The sequence below is a fragment of the Syngnathoides biaculeatus genome, chromosome 6 (genome assembly GCF_019802595.1).
Source record: "Syngnathoides biaculeatus isolate LvHL_M chromosome 6, ASM1980259v1, whole genome shotgun sequence".
In the NCBI taxonomy this organism is placed as follows: domain Eukaryota; kingdom Metazoa; phylum Chordata; class Actinopteri; order Syngnathiformes; family Syngnathidae; genus Syngnathoides; species Syngnathoides biaculeatus.
Genome location: NC_084645.1, coordinates 29,813,258 through 29,839,100, shown reverse-complemented (window position 1 = coordinate 29,839,100; position 25,843 = coordinate 29,813,258). Strand labels below are relative to the sequence as shown.

Below are 25,843 nucleotides of genomic sequence, written 5' to 3'. Positions count from 1 at the left end.
GCAAGGAATTTATCCTCATCTGATGAAGAACTAGCAGTATCGGTTGATCGGGAAGAAGGAGGAATACTTACATACACAGCCGTTATAGTAAATCTGAAAAATCAGCCCTGAAAATTCGCAATTGTCGCTAAAAGTCTTCTCAAAACACTATTAAATGAGAGAAGATTTGACATCACATTGTCAAAATAGAATACATATTACGTGACCAATTGGATACATTGTTAATGTAAATCAGTGGATTTCCCTTTTAAATTGAGCAGGTAGTCATTACCGGTTGATAATTGCGATCTCGACTTCTCTCTACATCATCTTGTTCGGTTTACCACCGTTTTCTGGTACATCAACCTTAAAGGCCGCCTTGCCTACTTTTCAGATATATAATGAAATCTTTCATTACATTGTTGTTCCACTAAGAGCACTTTTTTTTTTTTTCTGTCTGAAAGTTTTAGTAATGCTCAGAGGCAAAATTTGCAAGTGGGTGGTTGCTTACTGTACTCAATCCAAATCTGGGATTAATTTACAACGTGTTGCCCAATTACAAAATTGTCTTGTTTTTTGTCGGAGTGTCTACCCCGGGTTACATATTTCCCATTTTAAAGACGTTCACGTTGCAATGTTGCACTTTGAGCTGGCAAACTGCTAACATTGGCAGTTTTGAATCATGATTGCAAAGCTCAAGCAACAACAACTTGCGTGCAGTTTTGTCAATTCATGGAGGAAGTGAATGAACTGAGTATCTTCCAAGAGTTTGTTTTTTTTTTTTTGAGAGGGGGGGTGCATTTGTTTTGTTGTGACCTCTGCATGCATTCTCCATTTGTTTCCGCTCTAGCGAGCATTCTCGGCTGCCTCCTGAATACTTAAAGAGCACAGCGGCCCGACAGCTCGAATGTTGTTTTAATTTTAAAGCACCACTCCACCCCCCCCCCCTTTTTTTTTTTTTTTTTGCCATAATGCAGTGGAAGCCATTCGGTACTGGAGTTTGTCTTGGCTCAACTCTTCTCCTTTCTTCGCTTACTTGCTCCCTACTGCCATATACGGATCTACTTGCGTTGGAGCGTACGCATACAAAGAGTTGGGATTCTTGTGTTTTTGTTAGCTTCGAAAAGCCTGACAGCGCTAACTATTGAGGATGGATCTTTGAGGACCAAATGAACAGTAATGCCAGTTGCTCTACCTCAACACATCACTTTGAGGTTGGAATCTGGAAGGTTCTAGATGGCGTCAAAGAAATGTCATTGTTGTGATGTACAATGGGCTTGGATTAGTTTGGAAAAAGTCAGCCATGGTGGATTTTTTTGGGGGTGTATTTCCCTCCATTGTTTTCCACCTGACGGAAATGGAACTGAACTGTCCCAGTGTCCATTTTTTTCTCCATTTAAAAAAAATTAACATTACGTAAAATTGTTAAACACTAGTTATGGTATGCTTTCATTGTCAAATCCTCTGTATGTGTTGAGGATATTGAGGGGTACAATTACTTTCTCAAGGGGACACAAATAATATAAAAAAAATAACAATAAAGCAATGTTTGATAACCACCAAATTCTTCCCCATTCATACACTCTTTGTTTTTTAAAATGGTTATAGATGAAAGAGGAGCTCTAAAGTCTCACTTCATTTATAGCTGATAAGATTCAAGACCGCAACATGGATGATGTTGCAGCACATTAGCAAGCAAAGTTTAAAGTAAATAACTTCTCACTTTCTTCTGTCGCATAAAAAAACCCAACTGGTCACCTTATCGTCAATTAGCTAGGCACGTAGCTCCCATTTAATGGGAGAAAGTTGAGCTAGAAAAGATAGAGCAGCTAGTTAGCAAGCTGGCGAAGTAGCAGCAGTTTAGCTGGAAAGGCGCCAGGTTGTTCCGGTCTGTTGGGATTTATGGCTCTGACAACAAGCGCAAGAGGGTCCCGGGTGGGATTCTTCCCGTGGCCAAGGTACGATGAGATATTCTCGTTAAAGTAAGCCATTTTAAAATAAAAAGAAAAGCATGTGTATCCTTAGATGCGGAAGCTAAAATGGGACGTTCAAAACATGCCAGCATGCTGGCTTACCAGTTCAATAAATAGTTTTCAAACAATCAAACTAGATTTTTCATTTGTTGGACTTTTATTTTGGAGTCGTTCAAGTTGTCACATTTGGATTGTGATTCGCTAGTCATTTGTCACTCTCAATACACACAGTGATTGGCGTTTAAGGCAGTCAGTCCCAACACTTCTGCCCCAAGTGGAGGAGTTCAAGTATCTTGGGGTCTTGTTCATGAGTGAGGGAGATCGACAGACGGATAGCTCAGTGGTTTGAGTGTTGGTTTGGTCAATCAGGGGTCATGAGTTCGTATCACACTGGAGGCCTCCACTCCCCGAGAGGGCGTGCGTCAGGAAGGGCATCTGGCGTAAAAACTGTGCCAAACAAATCTGAGCGTTTCGCTGTGGCAACCTCTAACGGGACAAGGCGGAAGAAACTTACTATCGACAGACGAATCGGTGCAGCGTCTGCAGTGATGCGGACTTTGTATCGGTCCGTTGTGGTAAAGAGGGAGCTAAATCAAAAGGCGAAGCTCTCTATTTACGTTCCTACCCTCACCTATGGGCACGAGCTGTGGGTCGTGACCGAAAGAACAAGGGGCCAAAATGAGTTTCCTCTGCAGGGTGTCCGGGCTCTCCCTCTGGGGATGACCCAGGACACGCTGGAGAGACTATGTCTCTCGGCTGGCTTGGGAACGCCTCGGGATCCCTCCGGAAGAGCTGGAAGAAGTGGCTGGGGAAAGGGAAGTCAGGGTATCTCTGCTGAAGCTACTTCCTCCGCGACCCGACCCAGAGAAGTGGAAGAAAATGAATGGATGGATGGACAGCCCGAGCACTATCAAACAGTAAAACGCACACAAGTAGGATGAACTGTCATCCTTTAGACTGAGCTCGTGCATGACTGTTGACATCGCCTTGGATGGATCTGATCATCGGAACAGGCCACGAAATAGCCAAGACAAGTTTTATTTTATAGCGTGACAACAAATTTCCTTAGGTTTACTTCACATTGGTTTTGAGACCGAAATATGATGACTCTGTACTTATTCAGGATAGTTGCACTGCCTGCTGGTGTGAGCGCAGCTGATCACACAGTTTTGTTGATGAGAGAGCGAGGCCAAGCCAGAAACATTAAGAGCGTGAGAGAGAGAGAGAGAGTGACAGACAGACCACCACCACCCAAGGTTGCTTAGTATGCCAAATTCTTGAGCTGCACAATGGTGTGAGGCGAGCTCCAACATTAGCCAGTCTCCTCCACCACAATGGGAGGAGAGTGGGGGTTTGTTGCTCAGTAGTGCCTGGCGAGAGAAGGAACTCACTCAACCCTGTGGTGGCGAGATGAATGCCACCTTTAAGGAGTTTGCTGCGATTATTTCTTGGTTTCTTTTTAGCACTTGCTACCAGGTCAAGCTGGTCAATATTGGTCTTCACCTTTCACTCAAAAATACAAGCAGGACAGACTCCAGTACATGACATCCATTGTTCAAGATTCAGTTAAAGTGCCTACGTTCACAAAATGTTGCTCATTCTTAAAGTGAAATGGGAAGTAGATGACTAAAACAATTGCTTCCTGGACCAATTAGTCTTATCGGGTCATACTCACTATAAATGAGTCATTACAGTAAAAAGAAAACGTCTTCCCTAAATGTTGGATGGCGGTTTGGTGGTATGCAGTTGGATCAGCTGTTTGTTTCGTCGGAACCACATAGCACCACGCCACTGTGGTAACAAAATCCATGCTCAACAGTGACATCACGGTTGAGGGGACAGGGTAAGCATTAACTGTCCTCAAAGCTGGCAAATTTCAGGGAAACTACGTAGGCTGAAATACTTAATCCTTGGGGTGTTAAGATACCTGGAAACTTAAATTGTGGAAAAGATGTGTAGTGTGTCTCATTTAATGAAGTTTTCGTTTTTGTGGTTGCAATTTTAAGTTGCTCTCCGTGATTGTGTGTCGGTGATTACTGTATTAAGAATCTGGCCTCGGTAGAGAGCAGTTTGATACATTTGCATTAACTTTTACAATGTTTTTTAGAATTTTTTTCCAGCCACAAATTTTAACTTTTGTAAAATAAATTTTAATGTAATCGTCCAAAATGGTTTTATTTTTATGCATTTAAGGGTGATTTAATTTTCAACTCCACGTGATCAGGATTTTTGGGACTGATCACTAATTAGCAAGTTTAAAACAAAAAAAAAACAACAGATCACTGATCCAATCACAAGATAGAGCTATATGTCTGTTTATTTACCGTATGTAATGTACTTAATTAATTTCTAAAAAAAACCTAAATTATTTTATGTCTGTTCTTGTATTTGTGCCGGCGAGACATAGTGACAGACAAATACTGTAATTCCCAGCCTACAGAGCGCAGCTGGTTATAAGCCTCACCCAGTACATTTGTAAAGGAAATACCATTTGGTACATACATAGGCCGCAGCCGTGTAAAAGCCGCAAGTGCCCACATTGAAGCCGACATTGAAACATGAGATATTTACAAAGAGACTATACACAGAGAGTTTAATGGTAGCGCCACTGCGGTAACAGGGCCGGTTAAAAAAAAAAAAAAAAACAACATACTGGTAAAAATCACTGAGACACGGCAGTAACACGGGAGCGCAGCGCTAACAGGGCCGGATGGGTAAAATTCACTTCCTCGGCACATATATTCAGTCTCACTCTTACCTTCTCACTCTTACCTTTGTGCACTCTTGCGGCAGTTAGAAAAAATGCACGCATTAGCCGCATCACCGCATAAACCACAGGGTTGAAAGCATGTGAAAAAAGTCGCGGCTTATAGGCCGGAAATTACGGCAATGGTCTTCTATTAGATGGCAGGAAGTATATACACGAATTAATGTATCCGCTTTTTCTGACATTTTTATTTGTTGGTGTACCATAAGATTTTTCAATTGTAAAGTCTGTTCCTTGGCTCCAAAAAGATTGGAAAACACTGCTCTAGTCAGGTCATGTGACCCAATCAGACACGTCTAACCAACATTACAACATGACAGAAATAATAGGTGCTGCCTTACTATACTCAAATTACTTTATTGAAGTTAAATACTTCACGTACTGAAACTTTAAAGCATGATTCGAGAGAACATCAGGATTTTTACACACAACCGTAAGTACTAGCAGTAGCTCGGCTACATAACTACAAACTGCCTGGTTGTGATTCGTATCGTATTATAAGTAAGGGCACATACCTCAAAGCAATCCTGAAATGAACGTACTCTTCTGAGCAGCCATGACCACCAACACACATTTTTGATCCCGACGGTGACGTCTGCCCAGTTGCCCAGTTGACTAGATAAATCCCAGTGATTACAAAATGTGTGATATGGTGGTATCAGAATGTAAGATTTTATTGCAGCTATCTGTATGTGCAATTGTGAAAGAGAAAATTTGTCTTATCGTCTCATCCAGTCACTGTGTTTGTCCGTCCCATGCCATGTTTATTTTTTTATCTATTATTATTACTTTTTTTTTATAAATTTATTTGCCGTTGCATATAAAGACACTTGACAAGGTTAAAAATAGAACTAGGTTGTGACTTCAAACATACTCTGCTCAAAGGTAACGCGAAGTAAATGTCTTTTGAGCATTGATCGGCTTGGCGAATTCTGACATATTCGATCAGCACAATGCAATTTATTGGCAGATACCAATTAAGCCAATAAAATTTGTGTCGTCTACTTTTTAGGCATAAAACGCTAGTCTAAAATTTTGATGAAGACTTGGGCCGTTTATATTGAACGTTGGTCATTATGGTGGTACTTGGAGAGCCGAGTAATGTTTTAGGGCAGGGGTCACCAACGCGGTATGGTAGCCCGCGAGGACCATATAAGGCGCCCGTGAAGTATGTTCTAAAAATACCATAGGCCACAAATTGTTCCTATTATTTGTGCTTTAAATTCTGAATCTGACTTGCTTACGTGAATTAAAATTTTAAAATACCTGTATTGCCATTTACTACAATAAATTCAAACAAAAATATTTTATGTACGTGTAATGATCTGAATCTGAAGTTTTCCGCAAACAAGTCATGTAGCCCTTCATACGACCGGTGCTCAAGAGGTAGCCCTCAGCCTCAAAAAGGTTGTTAGAACCCTGTTTTTGGTAGTACTTGGTGTAAAACATTTTAAGAACAACAAAGCTAATTGGAAGTATAATTATACATTCTTTTTTTCTGTCACGTTGACTCTATCTTTTCTTTGTTAGGTGTATGAGGCTGTGTTTTGCAGTCCTGATGTAACAACTCATCATGCTCATGGCCTCTTCCAGTTGACGCTATGGCCCAGATATCGAGAGGTAATGGGTTTAAGATGGATGTCCCCCAATCAAAGGGGCTTGTGGGAAAAGAGGAAGCCCTCCGAATGGAAGAAGAGGCTTTAGCAAAGCTACAGAGGGATAAGAAGCAAACTTTTTCCTCATCTCATAATGTGGCGTCCTCCCCCAAGTCACACAAGGCCAAGGCCACCAACATTGCTTCTGCTTCTGTTGTGCCCCAATGTTTACCAGCCTCTAAGAGACCAGAAAAGGACCTCATTGTGTTCCCCGAGACCAAGAAGCAGCCAGAAGCCAACAAGTTAAGGGACATTGATGTGGACAAACTGACCAATGAGGAGCTGGAGAAGCTCCTGCTGGATGAAAACTTTGGGGCCAACAGTAAAGTGTCCCGCCCGTCGTCACTGCTGGGGTTTAATCTCAGCGCTTCCTACCCCGGCGGCCATACGTGTAGCTCATCCCCTTTCCAAGGTTCCCAATGGACACCTATCCTGTCCACTCCATCAAACTCCACAGGGTCCACGCCCACCCATCAGCCGGCACCTCTGTTCCCTTCCGCTCCATTCACCAAGCCAGGGGCATTTCAGAATGGTTTCACTCCGACCATGTCGCCCTTCATGCCCCTGGCTGCCCAGCAGACCTCTTTCTTGCCCTTCACTTCCATACAACCTGCCGCTACAGCCGCCACCATGGTCTTCCCCCCGCCGCCTGCCGTGGATCCAGAAATGGCAAAGCTATTTGATAAGATTGCCAGCACCTCAGAATACTTGAAGAATGGCAAGTCGGGCTGCACTGACCTAGATTCCGCTCTGGGGTGCTCTGGCTCCCTGGCACCCAACCCGGCGGCCCAGCAGCCAGCAGCAACGGAATCCCCGTGCATCAGCCGCTTCGACTGGCTGGATCTGGACCCACTGACCAAGCGCAAAGCCGACAACGAGGAAGTGGGCACGTCGCCGGGGGATGATCCAGACGTGGCTCAGGGGTTGTCTGCAGGGGACCCTTGGGATGCAGTGCTTGAGACGGAAGGGAAACGCAGTAGCAGAAGTCCCCCGCTAGAGGGGAAGGCATCTGGGTCTGCCCGGTCCCAACCGAGGAGGGCTTCGACAGGGGCTGCTGTTACAAGGAGCCACTCGCTCAACATCCCAGGAACTTTCTCGCCGCACAAAGCCAACAGTCAGGTAGGCATGCACATTCAACGCTTCCCTACTTAAGAACATTTGTGTTCAGAACATTTGGACATAGTGTTCCCTCTCTATGGAGTATTTCATCGTTCACAACCCTACTATATTGAATTTTTTGTTCTTTGAATGGGTATTTAATCAATATTTACTGTATTTCCCTCCCACGACGGAAAGGAGAGCCACAGTTATGCTCAATTTTAAAGTGGTAAAACCCCAGATTCCAAAGCCCATTAGCACGCTTTGTCCGTACTGAATTCATCACAGCTGTACATGCTATTACTAATCGGGTACTAAGAGATACTACAAGGTATGTAATGTCCCCAATTGATACAACATGGGTGACGTAAGCCATTTTTGATGGTCCATTAGTCAAGCAGATCGGTCATCGATCTCTGTATTTTTAAAAAGTAAGATTTGCATTTCCATTGATTAAAAAATGACAAAAAAAGACATGGTGACTGTTGCTTTCACAGTTCCTGTTGCTTAACTTGTATTTTAGTCACATTCTCCAGTTGGCTGGGTGCAGTGCTCAGTTTTTGCTGCACCCAGTTTACCTTCCGATGATATTGGGCTCTTTCACCTGGTGAATTTTTTTTTTTTTTTTTTGGGGGGGGGAGTCTATCGTTCCAAGTGATGATGTGTTTAAGGCTGCATGGTTCGGTTTCTCAGTACAAACTGAGACAAATAAAGCTAAGATGGTACCATGCTTTGGTAAAGTGCCATCAATCAGTTTGTTTAGACTGGAGCCCATTCATGACCCGAAGATGGATGGATTAACACATCATTACGGGCAAAGTTAAAACGCATCCTTGCCTGTACGCCGGTATTGGTCACTCGGCCTCTGTCTGACTACTGCACTCAGCAATCTGTATCTTCACATCCTCTGTACTTATTTTCCAATTAGCTCAGGGTTTTATTTTTCAATTTGTGGTTTCAAACATAAGTAGGCTCAGGGTCTAAGAGGAATATTTAGAACATTGCCTCAGGACAGTGTTGTGGGTGAGTGGCAGAGAGTATTTCTCCCATCTTCTACCCTAAAGACTCAATTACCATATGTTGTTTGGGGGTAATTTTGATCTGTTTTTTTTGGGTTGTGTGAGAGTTGCAGAGGCGGTCATTCCTTCACTGTTTTTAAGTGCATGAGTATAATGACAAGAAAGGGTTTGTCTCCTAAAATAGTACTGGTTGAAATCAAAAAGTTATTTAAGGATGGTCATTCTTCATTTATGTCAACAATTGGCCAATGTGTTTTCTTTCCCCGGGTGTATAACTCAACTGCACTCCTAAGGCTCAGTGTTACCCCATTGACTTCACTGAATCTTAGCCGTTGTCTGTTTGAAGAGTCCTTCAAGTCGCTCATCTTAATTTTGATCTTAGGGATTTACTAATGAAGGAACACTTTGATTGGAACAGAAGTATCTAAGACAGTCACCATGGGGACCAGGATCTGGAATGTCCTAAAATACTAACTCGTGTCTGCTTTCTTCACAATATATTTGTTGCATGGGTTATGATTTAGTTCCAATACATGCAAACCTTTTTTTTTTAGCTCTTAAAACTGCTCCTGATTGTATCTGAAGTGTACATCCAAGCAATGAACACTTGTTTTTCGGGAAATTAGAGTGTGAGAATGCTTCACAGCTTCAGAACCTCACTTGTGTCAGCAAAATTTTGGGACATACCACAAACACACTGAAGCGTTTTGCCATCGCAGACGGACTGAGCGTGTTCCTGCTTGCCTGCCTGCCTGCCTGGCTGCTTGTCTATCTTCTTGCTGATCTTTATCTGCTTGTGGAAATTAATCTTCAACTCTCAAATCTGAACTCTCCTAGACTTGTAGATCCCCCCCCCCACGCCAGACTCTTGGGATTTATTTTTTTTAATGCTCTAATTACATCTTAAGTATGCTGCAGTGCACTTAGCATTAGGTGATGGTTCCCGTTGCTGTGCAGTGATGTCAAAAGCATTGCGAGCAACTTGAGTGAGAGCTTAGCTTCACCTTGTTTACCATCCAAGAGATGCAGGCAAACGTCTAACAATGGAATGAGCTAAAATCTCTTTGTGAAGACTTGAATCGATCGCAGGAAGTGCAAATTGCTGCCCACAGTCAATTCCGGATCGAAAGAGGAAGCTGATTTGTTTTCAGTGTCACTGGTTCCTCTGTTTTGAAACGGCACAGCTTGAAACAAGCACTTCAGATTGATCGATTTCCATGTTTGCAAACAGGTCAGATGCAGACAGTCTGCTGACTGTTAGTAATTTGTCTTTTTAGCCATTGTTGTCCTGTATCGAAGCAATTATTGTCCTGTTAGAGCAGCAAATCTATTGATTCTATTTTGAGTGCCATCCCAACACAGAATGGACAAGATGTATGTGGTGGGAGGGGAGGAAGGGGACAGTTACAGAACACCAGTCGATCATCTCTTGCTATCAGGCAGCAGTTTAAAGGTCTGCTTCCATCAGAATGTTTTTTTTTGACTACTTTGTATAACATAGGGCTAAATAAATCTTTAATGTTGTTTAAGGTTGACATCCATCCACTTTGTCGTTTGAATGCAAAAGTCTTTTGATCACCAACACAGCTTGCAAACGACAGGATTTAAATTCGCTACCAGTGTGGCGTAGTGTTGGTAATTATTTTCATCTCATACGTGACCACTTTGTGGCTTTTACCTGCCCAGTTAACTCAACTGAATGACAAAAAGGCATTTCCTGGTTTTAATCGACCAAGTCTTAGCCACAGCACCGTCATAAAAATACAATCCATCAAGTGTACTTACAATCTGCCCCTAAAGTATTTATTTGTAATTTCTAATGTAACTGTGGTTGAAGGGATTGCAATGCTGGGTTTAATGGTCACCAGTGATGGGCAGTTCCATTCACATGAATGGGAGCATTTGACAAGATCAGAATAGCCCGCTGTCTTATGTCACCTACATGTTCAATCTAAGATTATGTTCTCTATTATTAGTAAAACAGCAATCCAACACTCAGTGACTTGTGCTTAACGATGATTTGTACGCACAAAGCATGCATTTGCCTCATCTGCGCCACAGCAATGTTCGAAGAGAACCGAGTTGGCATGTCTGCATGGGCCGGCTTACAGTGCTCTCTTGCTAGTGAGAGAGCGCAAACGTCTTAACTTTCAGGGTGTAACATGAAAATGATATGCCTCATTTGATGTTGTTAACTCCCTGTGAATATTTTTCTTCTTATCGGCCTGGTGTTGAGGTTTTTGAAATAAGATGAGCCAAAAAGGCTGCAAAAAGTCAAGGGCACAGTTAATCCTCACTAAAGTAAGATCTTGCTTGACAGACACTTGAGTTTAAAGAGTCCCCCTCTTAGTGTGTTTTTTTTTCATGATCTAAAACAATTCCCCTACTTCCATGTCTGTGACTTGTTTTGATCAAAATTGTCAAATGATCAATATTTGGATCTTATTTTATATACGCTTTTTCTTGTCTTTATTAAATTACAGACATTGAACACTCTATGGTGCACTGCTTACAATTTTGTCACGACATGATAGCGTGGGCATGTGGTTTCTCTTGAAAGTACCTCTGGATCTTTATCCGTCCTTGTTGATCATGCCATCGAATGAGGTAACTCTGTGAGGGTGCCGTTCATATGTAAATTATAATACACCGCTCTTACAATGGGTTGTGAAGTAGGGTCACTCATGGCCATGTTTTAAAAAAAAGTCCGATAAAAGATTTACTTAGTGTGGTTTCACACAAGATTGATGAGCAATTACTGCATGGCTCCTTCTGTTGCTATCTAAGCAGTCAATTTTCTCCTTTTAAAACATGTTCTTATCGCTAATCTACTGGTGTGAAATAAAAATAAAGACATCAGCCTATCATCCATCTCGTCGATTGATTCAGGTGTGGCCAATATGTCGATCGCATGCACATAAAGGCATGTTCTAGCAAGCTGGCCTCCTATTTATGGTTATTCTTTTTTGCTTTCTCCACGGCACTCCTTCAATTATAAAATACGTTCCTTGGCTCCATAAATGTTGAAATTCACTGCTCTGGTCCGATATTCTGTTCAACACAACAGCAACACAACAGCAGCATGTTAACACACAACCACGAGTGGTAGCACTAGCTTGCTCGGCTACATAACAATATGCATGACCATACCTCAAGCAAGCCTCACAAGTCCTCCCCTCTCCTTAGCATCATTGACTATGAGCACGTTTTTCTCCCCATTTTCTTTCTTGTGTGCGCGATCCACTTGTGTTGGCATCCCCACTGTAAATGTAGTCTCATTTGGGTTGAGCTGAAAAAGCACAATGATTGTAAAAAAACGGGATGTGGTGGTATTGGAATCCAAGCTTTTATTGCAGTAGTCTGATCCGCCCATTGCGTGTCTCTCAGTCATCTTCTCTCTCCTTTTGTGCCATCCATCCATCCATTTTCTTAGCCGCTTATTCTCACAAGGGTCGCGGGGAGTGCTGGAGCCTATAGAACCTGAACTGGTTGCCAACCAATCGCAGGGCACATCGAGACAAATCACTCACTTACAATCACATTTCGGGGCAATTTAGAGTGTCCAATCAATGTTGCATGTTTTTGTGATGGGAGAGGAAACCGGAGTGCCTGGAGGAAACCCACGCAGGCACGGGGAGAACATGCAAACTCCACACAGACGGATCCGGGATTGAACGCAGCACCTCAGAACTGTGAGGCCAATGCTCTACCGGCTGAGCCACGGTTCTGCCCCCTATTGTGCCATTTTTTTTAAAAATATATAACTTAATTGACCGTCAGATATTTACAGTGCTATGTCAAAAGACATAGGGAAAAAGTATAGTATATAAATTATATTACATCAAAACAAACTAGGTTTTTGAATCAAATATACTGTGCACAACGGTGATGGGACGTAAGTATCTTCCTGGGAGCCGATCAGTGATGTCACTGATCGTATTGGTGAATTTTGACATAAAAACCGATTGGCTAATTAGCGAAAAATGCCAATTATCATCCGATCGGATGAAGCCAATCAAGTGTAAAAGTCTACAATTTACCATTTTTTATCAGACCTGTGCTCATAACACCAACAGTTCTACCTTCTGCCTGTGACATTCTCCCCAGTTTCACATTGACGCACATGGTGTGAACATTAGCTTTCCTCACGGTTGTAGTCTTCATCTCGCTACACCAGCGGCACTGTGACTCATCATAGCGATGAAAGGGAGAGAAGGCTTTTTAGTCAACGTCGGAATCACATGAGTCCTGAACAAAGACGGGCCTGTCTCACTGTACTCTGTTTGTTTGATTCAGCCTGCGTTTGTTTTTGCTTACAATATGCCACCGGTTATAGAAGCCAGGACAACTTGTGAAAATTGTTGCCTCAGCAGCAGTGTAGGGATAGCCCAATAGAATGTGTGTCGCCTGTCTCCCATGCTCGCTAGAGTACACAGATCCACTGTCAAAACTCTGAGTGACATGCTGAGATTCCTGCCGTCTCCCAGGTGTTATGTCACCTCAGCTTTCTCTAAGTCAGAGACGTGATACGGCGTCACAGTTGTGGTCTCTGTAAGATTTCACTTTAACCCAGAAACATTTGTAACATTTTAGTTCTTGTGCAAGGTAATGGTACAATAACACCAGTACCCTTAGGTCTGGGTTTACAATGGTGTAAACACATGATAATTGAGTGGGCGGTTTATAAAAATATTCAATAGATGCAACCATATAACTATCCACAGCTTTTTGTGAGAAATAGTAAATGTGCTTACACTTGCTTTTCCACCTTCAAACTACACAAAGCTTTTTATTTTGACACCGTCTCCTCCACCTATCGATAATCATATGCAATTGGGGGTTCAATATCTTGCTCAAGGGCTCTTGAGCATGGGAGCAGAGGCTCAATATCAAACCCACAACCTTCTGGGAGACAACCACTCTACCACCTGAGCCAAGGCGCCTCGTCGTGTGTAATCATTCACTTCTGAGGCGACATATTGACGTTGTACCTTGGTGTAACGCCATTAACAACACATTGAGTGTCTGGTATCGATACAAGCTACACCAAACAAAGGAATAGCTTTAAAGGAATGAGCCTCATGATATTCTATTTAAAAAAAGTGTTTTTCAGGGCTCTGAACTGATGACCTGTTCCACTATTTCAGGAAGTGTTTTTATTTTTTATTGTGAAACAACTGCTGTCCAACCAGCGGTTCGGTGTGTTCAAACAGTCTCTGATGGGATGAAATGATGATTACGTCTAAATTCCAAACATTTCTCCCGACCTCTCTCCCTCCTCCCCTTCCTCTGGCTCCTAGTTCTGCTCTCTCCCCCTTCCCCAGCCAGCTCTGAGGTCAGAGTCACACATTCCCCAAACTGTGACTGAGCACTTTTGCAGAGCGAAGTCTCTTGCGCTCTGCATTTCCTGTGTCACGGGAAGTGCATTCCTTGAGTCAGACAGTCGCGTTGAATAGCACAAAGTGTTACGGCTAGTTCCCGGCAGAAAGCCACTAGTCTTGTGTGTGTGTGTGTGTGTGTGTGTGTGTGTGTGTGCGCGCGTGTGCGTGTGTGCGTGTGCGCGAAACCGTTTCCAGGTTTGGTTTTTTTTCCCCCAAACATTTCCAACAATACCGCTTGTATTTATTTACTTCCATTTTAATAATTATTAATTTGTGCAATCTCGGTGCCTTGATTTTAGTAAGGCTAGTAGATTTCACCATGAAGGCAATTGTACTAATTATTTTGTAAAGGGGCTTGATTAATACATCATAAATATGGCAAATAAAAAATAATCACAAAAACTTAAAGGGGCTTGAACAATACATCATAAATATGGCAAATAAAAAATAATCACAAAAACTTAACATACTGGTGTGATATATCATGATTATACATGGCCAAAAAAGCTGGGATAGTGGCATGCTTACCCATCTTTTTACATCATATTTCCTTTTTACATTACTAAACATTCTTGGAATTAAAACCTCAAAGGCCAACGTAATGCCAGTTATGTATTAAATTATTAATCAGGGCTGTTCCCATTCTTTTTTTTTTTTTTTTTAAATTAATTGATTTTTATGTTTTTGTAATTATTTCACAGTCACACGGTGTGTATGTGTTTTGGCCTATGCAGGACAAGGGGAAAGGAAAAGGTCTCGTGAAGAATGACGCCCTAGAACAGGAAGACTCTCAGAACCTGGAGGTGGTGGCTTTCTGCAAAGACATTGCAAGGTATGATGACCAATAGGGTTCCATGATATGGGTCAACAAAATGACAGTAATATTTCATTTTAGTTTTTTAACCTGCAATACGCATTGCAATGTGAAATAATACAGGATTAGTGTTGGAAAGTTTATTTTCTTGAACTAGTTCAAATTTCAGTTCATCGTTGCAAAAGTTAGTTCAGTTCAGAGGTCATAATTCAAAAACGGAACTCCTTGAATTAAGTTCACTGGTACAAAACAAAGTACAGTAGTCAGTTTTCCCCCCTTAACTATGTTGCTTAAGGGATATCACCCTAAAAATACAGAAATTTAATTTTCCACATTTTTACCACCCATTCAGTCTACTCTCGTTGCTAGCTACAGCTTTCACCCTACAATCTCAAAAAGATGAGGAAAAACTTTTTTAAAATGTGGAATTAAAACAAAAACAGGACAAAAACACGCAACACGGTATGTCATGAATAATGTTGAAAGGACAATGATAACTTTGCAATCCTCGCAATTGTGGCTGACTGTTAAAATGATCTACTCTTATGTTAAAAAAACCTCCAAAAATCCATATCACTGTGATTGTAGTGCTTTTAACAAAAGAATTCTGATACAAATCACTTTTTACAATTATATACTGTTTTGTAAAACCACATTCAATCCTCTTTACGCAGTGTCCCTGAATGCACCTCGCATACTCGCTGCCTGGTTTTATTTTGAAGAATGAAATTGGAAATACAGCAGGTTACATTCTTTCTATTAGCATTTCCAAATTGGTCCCTCTGTTGGTAACTTTTAATACGGTATTAGTTGATTCACCGTTTGATATTCTTTAACACAAACATCTTTATTGCACACAGATACAGCTAACAAAATATAGTGAAGCCGTAAAGACCAGGCAGGATCGCTGATTGGTGTCAATCGAAGCTGACCATTATCAGTTTAAAAGCGGTTTTTTAACGAGTGTCTTCTTGCAGCCTTCGCTCCAAATATCCTCACGGCGACACGGCCACAAACCCTGGCTACATCCGCAGCCCGGTCATCGCCCAGAGGGATGCCGGAGGGGACACCAGCTGCTCTGTGAAGGTGTCTATTGAGATCTCCGACTCTCAGCAACCCGTGACCTTTACCTGTGATGGTAAGTGGCATTCCTCGAGAGACAAATGTTTTATATCCCAAATGAATTTGTACCCTGTTGATCTTTTTTTTTTTTTTTTACTACATTGAGGTCAGCCAAAAAAAAAGGGTCCCCATGCCTTTAAGAGGGAGTGCAAGCTGATAATGAAGCACCAGAGGAAGAAATCAGCCAAACTCTCAACTGCTTCCCCATCTATCCCCCCCCCCCCCCCATTCTCATGGGAAGTTCACCACATTCCTCTTGTGCATGAATGTAGCTCTCAGTTGGGAGGAGCCGAGTTTTTGCCTCATCTCAAGGTCTTCGAACAACCTTGGCTTCCTTTGCAGAAGACCTGATGCCAGCTGATCCTTCGCACACTCTGGACACCAAGATCACACCTTGAAGAATCCTCTTTATTTTCATGAAGACAAAATTTGTTCTCTGAGTTTTATCCATCACAGTGAACACACAGATCTGTTAGTGGAACATACTGGAACAGGGGGCACCTGAAATGCCCATGGAGGAGTTTGGGGTATCAATGTATTTCTCAAGGAAACCACACCCGTGATGGTCCAGTCGGGGTCTTGAACCTATGCCCCCCAAGGTGGCAGGCGATGATCCTAACCATTGCTCCACAGCTGCCAAGTTAAAAGCAAAAGCCCCGTTGATTGAGCAGCTCCTTTCTCTTTACTAGTGCCTTCAAAAATGCTCTTCTGAGGTTTCTCTCCTCAGCTCATAGGGGCCAACAAACTGTGGCACCTCTTCAAACCCTAGTTGGCGTCCACCATGCCTTCCCCGTACTTTGAGCTACAATTTGGAGCTGAAAAGAAATGGCCTCCATTCCTCTGGTGGGTGGAGGTCTGTTATTATTGGATCCAGGGTGGTCTTCATCGCTGTGAGTGTCGGCGCTAACTACTGCGCTTTCTTTTTGGGAAAGACCCTTATCTGGCTTTGCATCTGCCCTCTAGCAGAGCCAGAAGAGGGTAGCATAGAAAAAAAGATGAAAAAAAGCTTCTTTGTGTCAAGAACTGCATCTGCGGTGCAACATATTCTCCTAAAACCATCCAAAAACACACTGCAACTGTATTTCCAGTGTACTGAGAAAAGGTTTGTTTTGGAATATGAGCCCATTCAAACATGACGTGTCCTTTAGCAGATTGGATCCTAACGTATGCATTAACGAGTTAGAAAATACAGGTACACGTGCATGGTTCAAAGTGTAATGCATTGCAAGCACTATTAAAAAAAAAATCCACCTTTTATAAAGATAAGTCAAAGAAGATGCCAGGACCACATTGTATCCCGCCGGAAATCTTGTGGATTTCCTCATACATTCCAATATGAAAGTGAACTTGAGGCCTCTACCAAGGCAGGACAAACACCCGAAACATGCCTGCTGCATGACTCATTTGATTTGAAAAATCACAAGGTAGTTACTTCCAATCATTTCAGTGGCAGTAATGTGCATTTCTAATTTTTCGGCACAGCCCGAACGTCATAGTGCAAGAAAATTACCATTATGGTGCTTAAATCAAAAAATCCTTCTAATCAACCAATCAACTAAGGAATATTAAATTGTAAGTTTTCGCCTTGTGTTTTTTACACTTGGGAGTGGTACCGATATTTAAGGAGCGTTTTGGACCTTAAGTAGTAACAACTAAATGCTGTATTTAGTGAGTTTTCTCACTCATCTGTTGACACTAGCGTACATTTAACAATTCACTAGTTCACTATGAAGCCACATGTGCTGTACTTGATATTGTCTTGCCTACTTCCCACACTTCCACTGCTGATGTGTTTAGTCAAACAGGAATTAAGTCTTTTGTAAATCATTTCCACCCTCATTGCCTCTGCTGTTTCCTTTTCATTTCTAATCATCTGTTCATCAGTTGCTCTTTTTCGCACCGCAGTGAATTCTCCAGTGGAGCTCCTGATCAGTCAGACCCTCTGCTGGGTCCACGACGACCTGGATCAGGTGGACTTCTCCAGCTACCTGCTCAAAGTGTGCGGCCGAGAGGAAGTGCTGCAGAAGTGAGCTCATTTCATTGAAGGGCATATCAATTTCACTGGCAGTTGCCTCGTGGCGTCATTTCATTTCCCGTTCCAATCATAAGCACCCATTCATTACTATGCTCAGCGTAACCTTACATCTGTGTTGTCCCGCGCCACAGTAAACACAGCCTGGGCAGCCATGAGTACGTCCAAAACTGCAGGAAGTGGGAGAATGAGATCACATTACAGCTTCTCTCTCACTCCACCATGAGACGGGACTTGGCTCGCACTGTAAGTCATTTCCATGTTCACTGAAATATCCTCCGTAACCTCACTGCCTGCCCTGCCATTTGTCCTCATTTCCAGTGTGGAGATCCTGTTTACTCTTCTATTTTCTCCACAATCAACTTCTTAACCTTTCATCTTTTTTTCGTCCCGACTCAGGTGGATGATGACAATGCGTGCATAAATCTGGAGAAACATCTCAGCTATATAGAGCGACCGTTTAAAGAGACTGTCACAAGGTAAGGATGCCCTACACTTGTTTGAGTGAATAAAGTGAACGTCGGATTGCTTGGAATTTGACAGAATTGTGTCAGAATACTATAAACCTTGAATAAGTTTGATGAAAGCCACAGCGTCATGGAGGCTGTTCTGTCAACTTTAACGGATTTCCAGTGTTTGGTTTCACTGGAAAATCCTCGAGGACTTCACGGCTGACTCAGCAGCTTGAGGAAAAAAAATTAAAAAAAAAATTGAGAAACCTGCTAAATCACTGTACAAGCTTACTGATTTTTAACATTTTATCTGATCAAACGTACAATGATAACACCGCAGACCATCGTGAGTCTCCACCCCCAAACCAGATTCCGTTTGCTACTGGTAAATGCATAGAAAACAAAAGAGTTGTGGAAGAAGCTAGTAACTGCATAAACTCTGAAGACCTTTTCACACTGCACTTGTCAAACTGTCTGATGCCCCCAATTTTTCCGTTCATTGTGTGTAACCCACACCACACTAAGGCTGTACAATATTTTGTTTGAGGAATGTCATTGCAATGTACATGTGCACAATAGTAACATTGCAGGTTTCGCTGCTGTAATGGCGTGTATCGATGAATAATGCAGACTATTGATTTTTGACATTTTTGTTGGGGTAGCGGGGCGCATGATACACACGAAGTTGCGGTAGTTCAATATTTTTAGTAATGAACCATGCATTTTTGCAATTTTGAACTGAAGTTTGAACTAGTTCGCACAGAAAAGGAATTTTCCCAACACTGATCCTGAATGAATTCATATTGCAATATACTGTATATAGTGGGCTTTAAAAAAAAAAAAAAAGCGTTTTTTTTTTTTTTAATATCAAGCAGCCCTACCCCACACCACATTATAATTGCACAGAATAATATTTTGGAGTTTAGGCATTTCATGACTCTAATTACAACAGAGTAAAAATGATCAAATTTGTCTCGATTATAGGTATGCATGTACCTATGGAAGTAGATTAGTGCCACCAGGATTTGATTTTGAAATTCAAAGTGAAATAGGATTTAAATTCGAAATGCCACATAAAACAGGATTTGAATTTGAAATGTAAAGTGATCACGTTTTCAATAGTTGTATTTCAGTGTAACTTTTCAATGTTAACAATTCAACTGGCCACTATTTGCTGTCTGAAATTCAACCGGCTACAATTCGCTGCCTAAAATTCACCGTCTGTGTCACCAGGCAGGGTTACTTCAGCTCAGAAGCCAACACACAGCCAATCCAGTTACGCTTTCTTAGTATGTGACATCACGTGACTAATAAAGCGTAACTGCGATTGGCTGGGTGTACTGCCTGGTAGCACAGATGATGAATTTTAGACAGCGAATTGTAGCCAGTTGAATTTCAGACAGCGAATTCTAGCAACTATTGAAAATGTGATCACTTTACATTTCAAATTCAAATCCTGGTGGCATTAATCTACTTCCAAATGTACCCCACTTAAATTAAATGGAGTGCAAAATAAAGGGGGTGGGGGGGGTCCCCACTCTCCAATGAAAACACCCACTGAAAAGAATTAGCTCCACAAACTTTGCTCTTTTAGAAATATTTTACATTTGCGAATTGCATTTTTAGGTCACTAAAAGCTTTTTAAAAGTAACAAAGTCATCCCTTCCACATTATTCCCCTCTTCATCAATTTTCACAGTTGTGGATGTGCCTTTTTCCAGAAATTATTTTCTTTAGCCCTGTGCTTGGAAAAATATCCTCACAGTTTGGGTCTGTCGCCTGTTGCCTGTTGAAAGCAGAAGGGTTTCCAAAAATACAGTTTTAGCTTAATCGGGAGTTAATTTTATTTAGCATGGCGTGAGGAGAAAAAATTCTCACACTGTTCAAGGATGTAAGGCCTCTTTACCTCTGTGCTTCCAGACAAGGCTTGATTGACTACCTGGAAGGTTATCACAACCAAGTCAACATCTGTCTACAAAATGAGGTACCTCTGCAAGTGTGGCCGGAAATTGCAAAATGAACAATGTATCTTTGATACTTAGCATGACTTGACTTGAACCTCACAAGAGAATGAATCAAACTGTGGCACTCTGCCATTGCAGCACTGGTTCTGGATTCTTTGTTGAGTTTTTGGCAACAGTAAATCTAATGACATTAAGTTGTGTGGCTTCAACAATGGAAACTTTTTGGACCCGCTGTTATAATTCATGCTAATGTATTAGCATATAAGCACATGACATGTGTCAAGGCATATTTTCCACAGATCAGCACATGGTTGCTCACTTTGTTTATACAACCCACTCCACACGTGTATATCTCTGAATTCAGAGTACCCAGTACAAGACTGTGGACCGGGTGGTGCAGACCGTGAAAAACTTCTGCTGTGCTCTGGATGAGGTGGAGACCCAGGCTATCGCTGAGGCCGTCAAAAGGGTGCGACACTCTGTCAACCTGCCCAGGACACGCTCACCCAAGGTGAGCTTTACAACGCAAACACATTGTAGTTTTTTGTGTACACCCTCCTAAAAAAAAATGTAATGCCTTACCTTTTAGTTGGGGTCCACGTCACCTGGGCAGGCAGCAAATGGTAAGAACCATACACACCTACAGACTGAGGTAGATCCACTCAGTGTTGTTTAGACCTTCATGAAGACTCAACTAAATTAAAGTGCCACTGTCATGAAATGGATGATTTTTAGTTTGTTATTAATGAAAAAACAGCAGCCGATATGGAGCCATCTGTTTTTTTCACCACAGAACATGATTTTGTTGCATATGGCTTTTTGTAACTCCCGCCATGAAAATCCTCTTGAGGGATTTGTTTTCGACAAGAAGCAGGAAGTGACGTTAAGGGCAGTAGTGCACTCAAGCGTTCTCGTATGTTTTTACTAGTTTTACCTGCTGGAAGGAACTTCGTTGTTCCTTATTGTTAGCCAAAATGCTGGCTTGTTGCATTGATGGATATTGCTCGAACACTCGGGAGGATGGATTTACCCTTCATAAGTTTTCAAGAGACCCAGTCTGTCGTGAAAAATGGGTTGCACGGGTGCAAAGGACGAAAGCGTCGTGGGTTCCAAATGACGGGTAGGTGTTGTATAGCGCTACTAAAAAACAATAGTTGGAGGGGAGGATGTAATTTTTTCAGAACGTAGCAAAAGATCCGCATCTGGGAGTCAGTGGTGCTAAATGTGTCTGTGCCCGTCGGCGCCGTGTCTGCCGATCACGGCTTCAGCCGAGCTTCCGTGTCCCATGAGCCGCCGCCGAGGCCGTGCCTCGCAGACGAGCACGGCTGCGGCTGGGCTAGTTATACATACTGTCTGGGAGTTTGTTGTTAGTTAGAAGTGATCCACATATCATCTAAATACGGCTTGTAACAATAGGGTAATATTGCCCCGGTAACTTCACTCGGTTGTGAGATTTCTTCGAAAAGAGCTTCCGTGTCAGAAAGGGCGTGTTCGTCTCCCACAGTAGGGGCCACAGCCTGTTTTCAATGGCGAATTTCTTGGGTGACGTCACTGGCAGTAGATCCAGACAATATGGCGACCACTTGGATGTCGAATGACCCTTCCGCAACTTTGCGCATGGATGACGCGCTCTCCGCTCGTATTATTTATTATTATTTTTCCGTGTAGACATTGAAGTGAATAATGTTATATGTATTTTTCATTTCAATATCTGTTTTAGAATGTTTATAGGGATGAGACTTGGACTTTAAGATAAACAGTGTTTTATTACAAGCATGTCACAATAAATGATTAATATAGTTCAATTCAAAATTAATATATTCATTAGATACAGCAAAATATTTCATTTTTATGATTATAAATTACACAATATAAATTCACAATCTCAGGAAATGTTACTACTTTATAAAAAGGTCAGTTTTTTAAATATAGAAATAAGTTGGTAATTGGCCTCTTAAAGTATGGTTCCATGCCCGGCTAAATGCAGAGAGTTGCGTCAGATAGGGCATCTGGCTTAAAACTTTGGCAAACAAGAATGAGCGTTCATCGAAAGAATTCTCTCTGTCATGGCCCGGTTTGACCACATCCACCACCGGTGCCGTTAGCCTGCAGAGTGCCGGTGGAAATTCAGCTATAGTGGGTTAAAGACACCGTTGTGGCAAGTCAGTTCTTAAGGAGAAAGAAGAGGAAAGCACAAAGCCTAGAACTGAATGTGGCACTTTAAATGTTGGGACTCTTGACAGGATAAGGTCGGAGTTGGTTGACATGGTGATTAGGATAAAGGTTGATCTGTTCTGTTCCAAACCAATAAGCCTAGAGGTTTAGCAGCAGGGTTCTAATTATTTTCCCATGGTGTAGATGGGAAAAGAAATGGAGTAGTGGTTATTTTAAAGGAAGAGAGCTAAGAATGTCTTTGAGGTAAAAAGGGTACCTGTGAAAGATTTTATTACTATTATAGTTATCTTGTCAAAAGCATATTCACATTCTGTAGAAATTCGCCCACGCAGATGTGCATGTGAGACAGTTTAGCTGTTAGCTTTCATTTCTTACACAAAATGTTAGATTTGCAACAAAGCCAAAGTAACATCCTTGTTTCGAAGAATCCTTGCACACAGGCCCCCCCACACAGGTTCATTAGTCAACTCCTTATCTTCCAAGAAGTGGCCAAGGACAACTTCATCAACGCACGCACGTCGTTATTTTTGAATGTGCCTTTGTTCACTTGCTTGCTCACCCCTCCTTTTGACCTTGTGTGTTTTTGAAATAAAGAAAGGGTACACGAGAGGCTGGTTCAGGCCGTGGTTGGAGACTGTAACTGGCCAGTCTCTCACCTCCTTCCTGATCACAAAGATAATCTTGGTTGATGTGAGTTCACTTCAATACAGTCCTCGGGCTTGTCTCAGTTGTTTTGTATAAACGTCTGACACTACCACATTGAGTGATGTGGGAAAACTCGAAATTGATGATGTACTGGTGGGTATGCCGCACCGGTAGGATGAGACCTATCGGTGAAAGATAAATTTTGGAAGGAACTAGACAAAGCAGTTCTAAGCATCCCAGACAGATGTGATTGGTGCTGATTAAAATGGATGTTTTGGTGATGGGTAGGTTTGACGTCCAGGAAAGGAACTTGGAGGGACAAGTGGTGGTAGACATTTGTAAAAAGGATGAAAATGTACAACTAATGGAACACTCACTCTTAGGCTGAATCCATTTTTGACTCCTCAGGCCACGGCAGCCCAGTGGACGAGAGCATGGCGATGCTCACCCAGGCTGTCTACAGCTTGGCCAAGCTCTACCTTCGCTCTTTTTGCACCCCGTCCACTTCCGTAAGCTTGGCCTCGCTCAACGGAGAAACGGCGGCAAATCGGCGAAGCAGCAAAGAAGCCTCCGGAACCACGGACCACCTCCAGTTCACCCTCTACGCTCTTCACGGCATTCCAGCCCACTGGGTCAGCAGGTAAAAACAGATACGACTGTACCATGTGGATTTATTAAACAAAATTGCTAAATACATCATGTGAATTAATGTAAATAATGAGTGGAGAAATTGTGACTCTGCTCTTGACTTCCAAACACACGTGGAAAAAAAAACCACAGCTTGTTTTTCCACGCCAGTGTCCAATTTCAACCTGGCTTTATCTCCTCCGTGCATACATGCGTGCATGCCTGGAACGAACATGGACACATTTTCCATGACCAACTCTATTTGCAAATCCGTAGCCACAATCAATATGTTTCTGGCCACAAAAGCTTGCAAGCACACAAAAATTTGTGTGCTTCCATGTTATTTGGAAAGAGGGGGGGATAATCCAGAGACATCATTATGATGTCACAGACTAGCTAGAATAGCAATCAGTGTAGCGTCAAATCTCTTGACTGACCAGCAATCACAGTTATCTTAAAAAGTTTGTATATATGTATGGAAATGTTGTCAATTTACTTCCAAATGTTTTATTCTGGCTGAAATCTGTTTAGTTGAAGACAGTTTTTTCTTGTTGTTGTTGGATGAATGGCAAACGATGGACACTCAACTCAAATATACCATTCACATATAAAAGTTAATCCTGGAAGTGTGTTACTGGTGTTGATAGATTAGCAAGATAAAATGGTTGAAGTGAATACTTTACGGACTAATTGGAATTGGACAATTTCCCACAGCACACCTAGTGTTCGGGTAACCCAGCCTAACCATGTCAATTTTGGGGGGTATTTGTTTTTTTGGGGGGTGAGTGGTGGGGGTGAGGGTGGGGGAGAGAGACATTTCATCAATCAGTAACAATTTTAGTTCTAATAACCAACTTCTGCATACTCCATGCACGCTCTATTTTAAGACAGTGGCAAACATAGTTGCTGTGTTTTTCCCTTCGCATTTGAGTAGCCAGACATTTTTGTCATGTGATGCTCTTCTTTTGAGTTCACGTTGTGTGCCTTTGGCTTCTGTGTCATCCATCTGGTGCGGCCGCAGGGAAGGCCCGGACAAGTGATGGGAGCCATCAACACAGATGGCACAGAGGGCAAATGCTCACATTTTGGGCGTTTGTAACACTGTTTGAGATGCATAGGGTGGGCCAAATGCAGGAAGAGTAATCCTCCCACCATCACTGGGGTTGTATTCCAGATCACCACCCCAATATGTGTAAACGATATAGAAACTCCCTTTTTAAATGCACCCCTTGCATGTATTTAGAGCATTTATGGCATTTAAACTCTTTGTCTTCAAACAAACTGGTAAAATAATAGAAAACATATTTAATAGAAACAAGGGGAATGGATAACACAAAATAGTATTAAAAAATACAGTAAGAACAGTAAGAACACTTGGAGAAAAAAAATCTGCCATTATAGCTGAACCATGAAGTGTGAACAGTGACATCGTGACATTTACTACATATACCTTTTGAGGAAGGAAAGCTGGGAACAAAGATGTATGCAACCATGGGCGGAAACAAGGAAAGGGCTCATTGCCACTTTTGCCCTCCTCAAGGTCAACATTCCACATACACTTAGCTAGAGTGTATTTAAATGTCATAAAATGAAAACAATGTGCAATACAAACAGTACTCTCTTTTGGCCCAACCTGTCTTTTGTGTCAGGTTGATAAAACTGCAACTTAAAAGAATTCCAGTCTACAAGTTGTTACACCCACTCACAATTTAAAATTAGACTTGTTCTCAGGTGTGTGTGGGCACACATGGATGTCGAAGAGGAACAAAAGGAGGCTTTGTGCAGATGTTCAGGTCTTCTAGCACGTAGGCGTCAGCGTTATCACTTACAGCTAATTAGCACATTGAGGCCAAACTTCTCTCCTGCTTGGGAAACATTAAATGGATTGCAAGGAAATCTGCCCATTTCTGTCATTTAATGTCATGTTTTTGTCACGCGTGCATTCCAGTTACGAGAAATACTTCTTGGTGTGTTCTCTCACCCACAATGGCAAAAACCTCTTCAAGCCGGTGCAGTCCAAGAGAGTGGGCACATACAAGAGCTACTTCTACCACATCAAATGGGACGAGCTGTAAGTGATGAATACTGTCTAGTCCCCATGTTTATGACGCATTCCCCACCGTGACGACGACCACATCGTC

General features: G+C 42.1%; 1 protein-coding gene across 1 annotated transcript in view; it reads left to right on the top strand.

The window, feature by feature from the left end:
- Positions 1-25,843, top strand: part of pik3c2a (phosphatidylinositol-4-phosphate 3-kinase, catalytic subunit type 2 alpha) — a 40,657-nt gene that overhangs the window by 1,602 nt on the left and 13,212 nt on the right. Inside the window, exons 2-12 of the mRNA XM_061822155.1 lie at positions 6,250-7,493; positions 14,607-14,704; positions 15,664-15,824; positions 17,714-17,834; positions 17,975-18,086; positions 18,240-18,319; positions 20,212-20,275; positions 20,620-20,766; positions 20,845-20,878; positions 23,484-23,715; positions 25,651-25,773. Of these exons, the coding sequence (XP_061678139.1) occupies positions 6,321-7,493; positions 14,607-14,704; positions 15,664-15,824; positions 17,714-17,834; positions 17,975-18,086; positions 18,240-18,319; positions 20,212-20,275; positions 20,620-20,766; positions 20,845-20,878; positions 23,484-23,715; positions 25,651-25,773 (2,345 nt within the window). The 5' untranslated portion in view covers positions 6,250-6,320. The remainder of the gene's footprint in view (positions 1-6,249; positions 7,494-14,606; positions 14,705-15,663; positions 15,825-17,713; positions 17,835-17,974; positions 18,087-18,239; positions 18,320-20,211; positions 20,276-20,619; positions 20,767-20,844; positions 20,879-23,483; positions 23,716-25,650; positions 25,774-25,843) is intronic.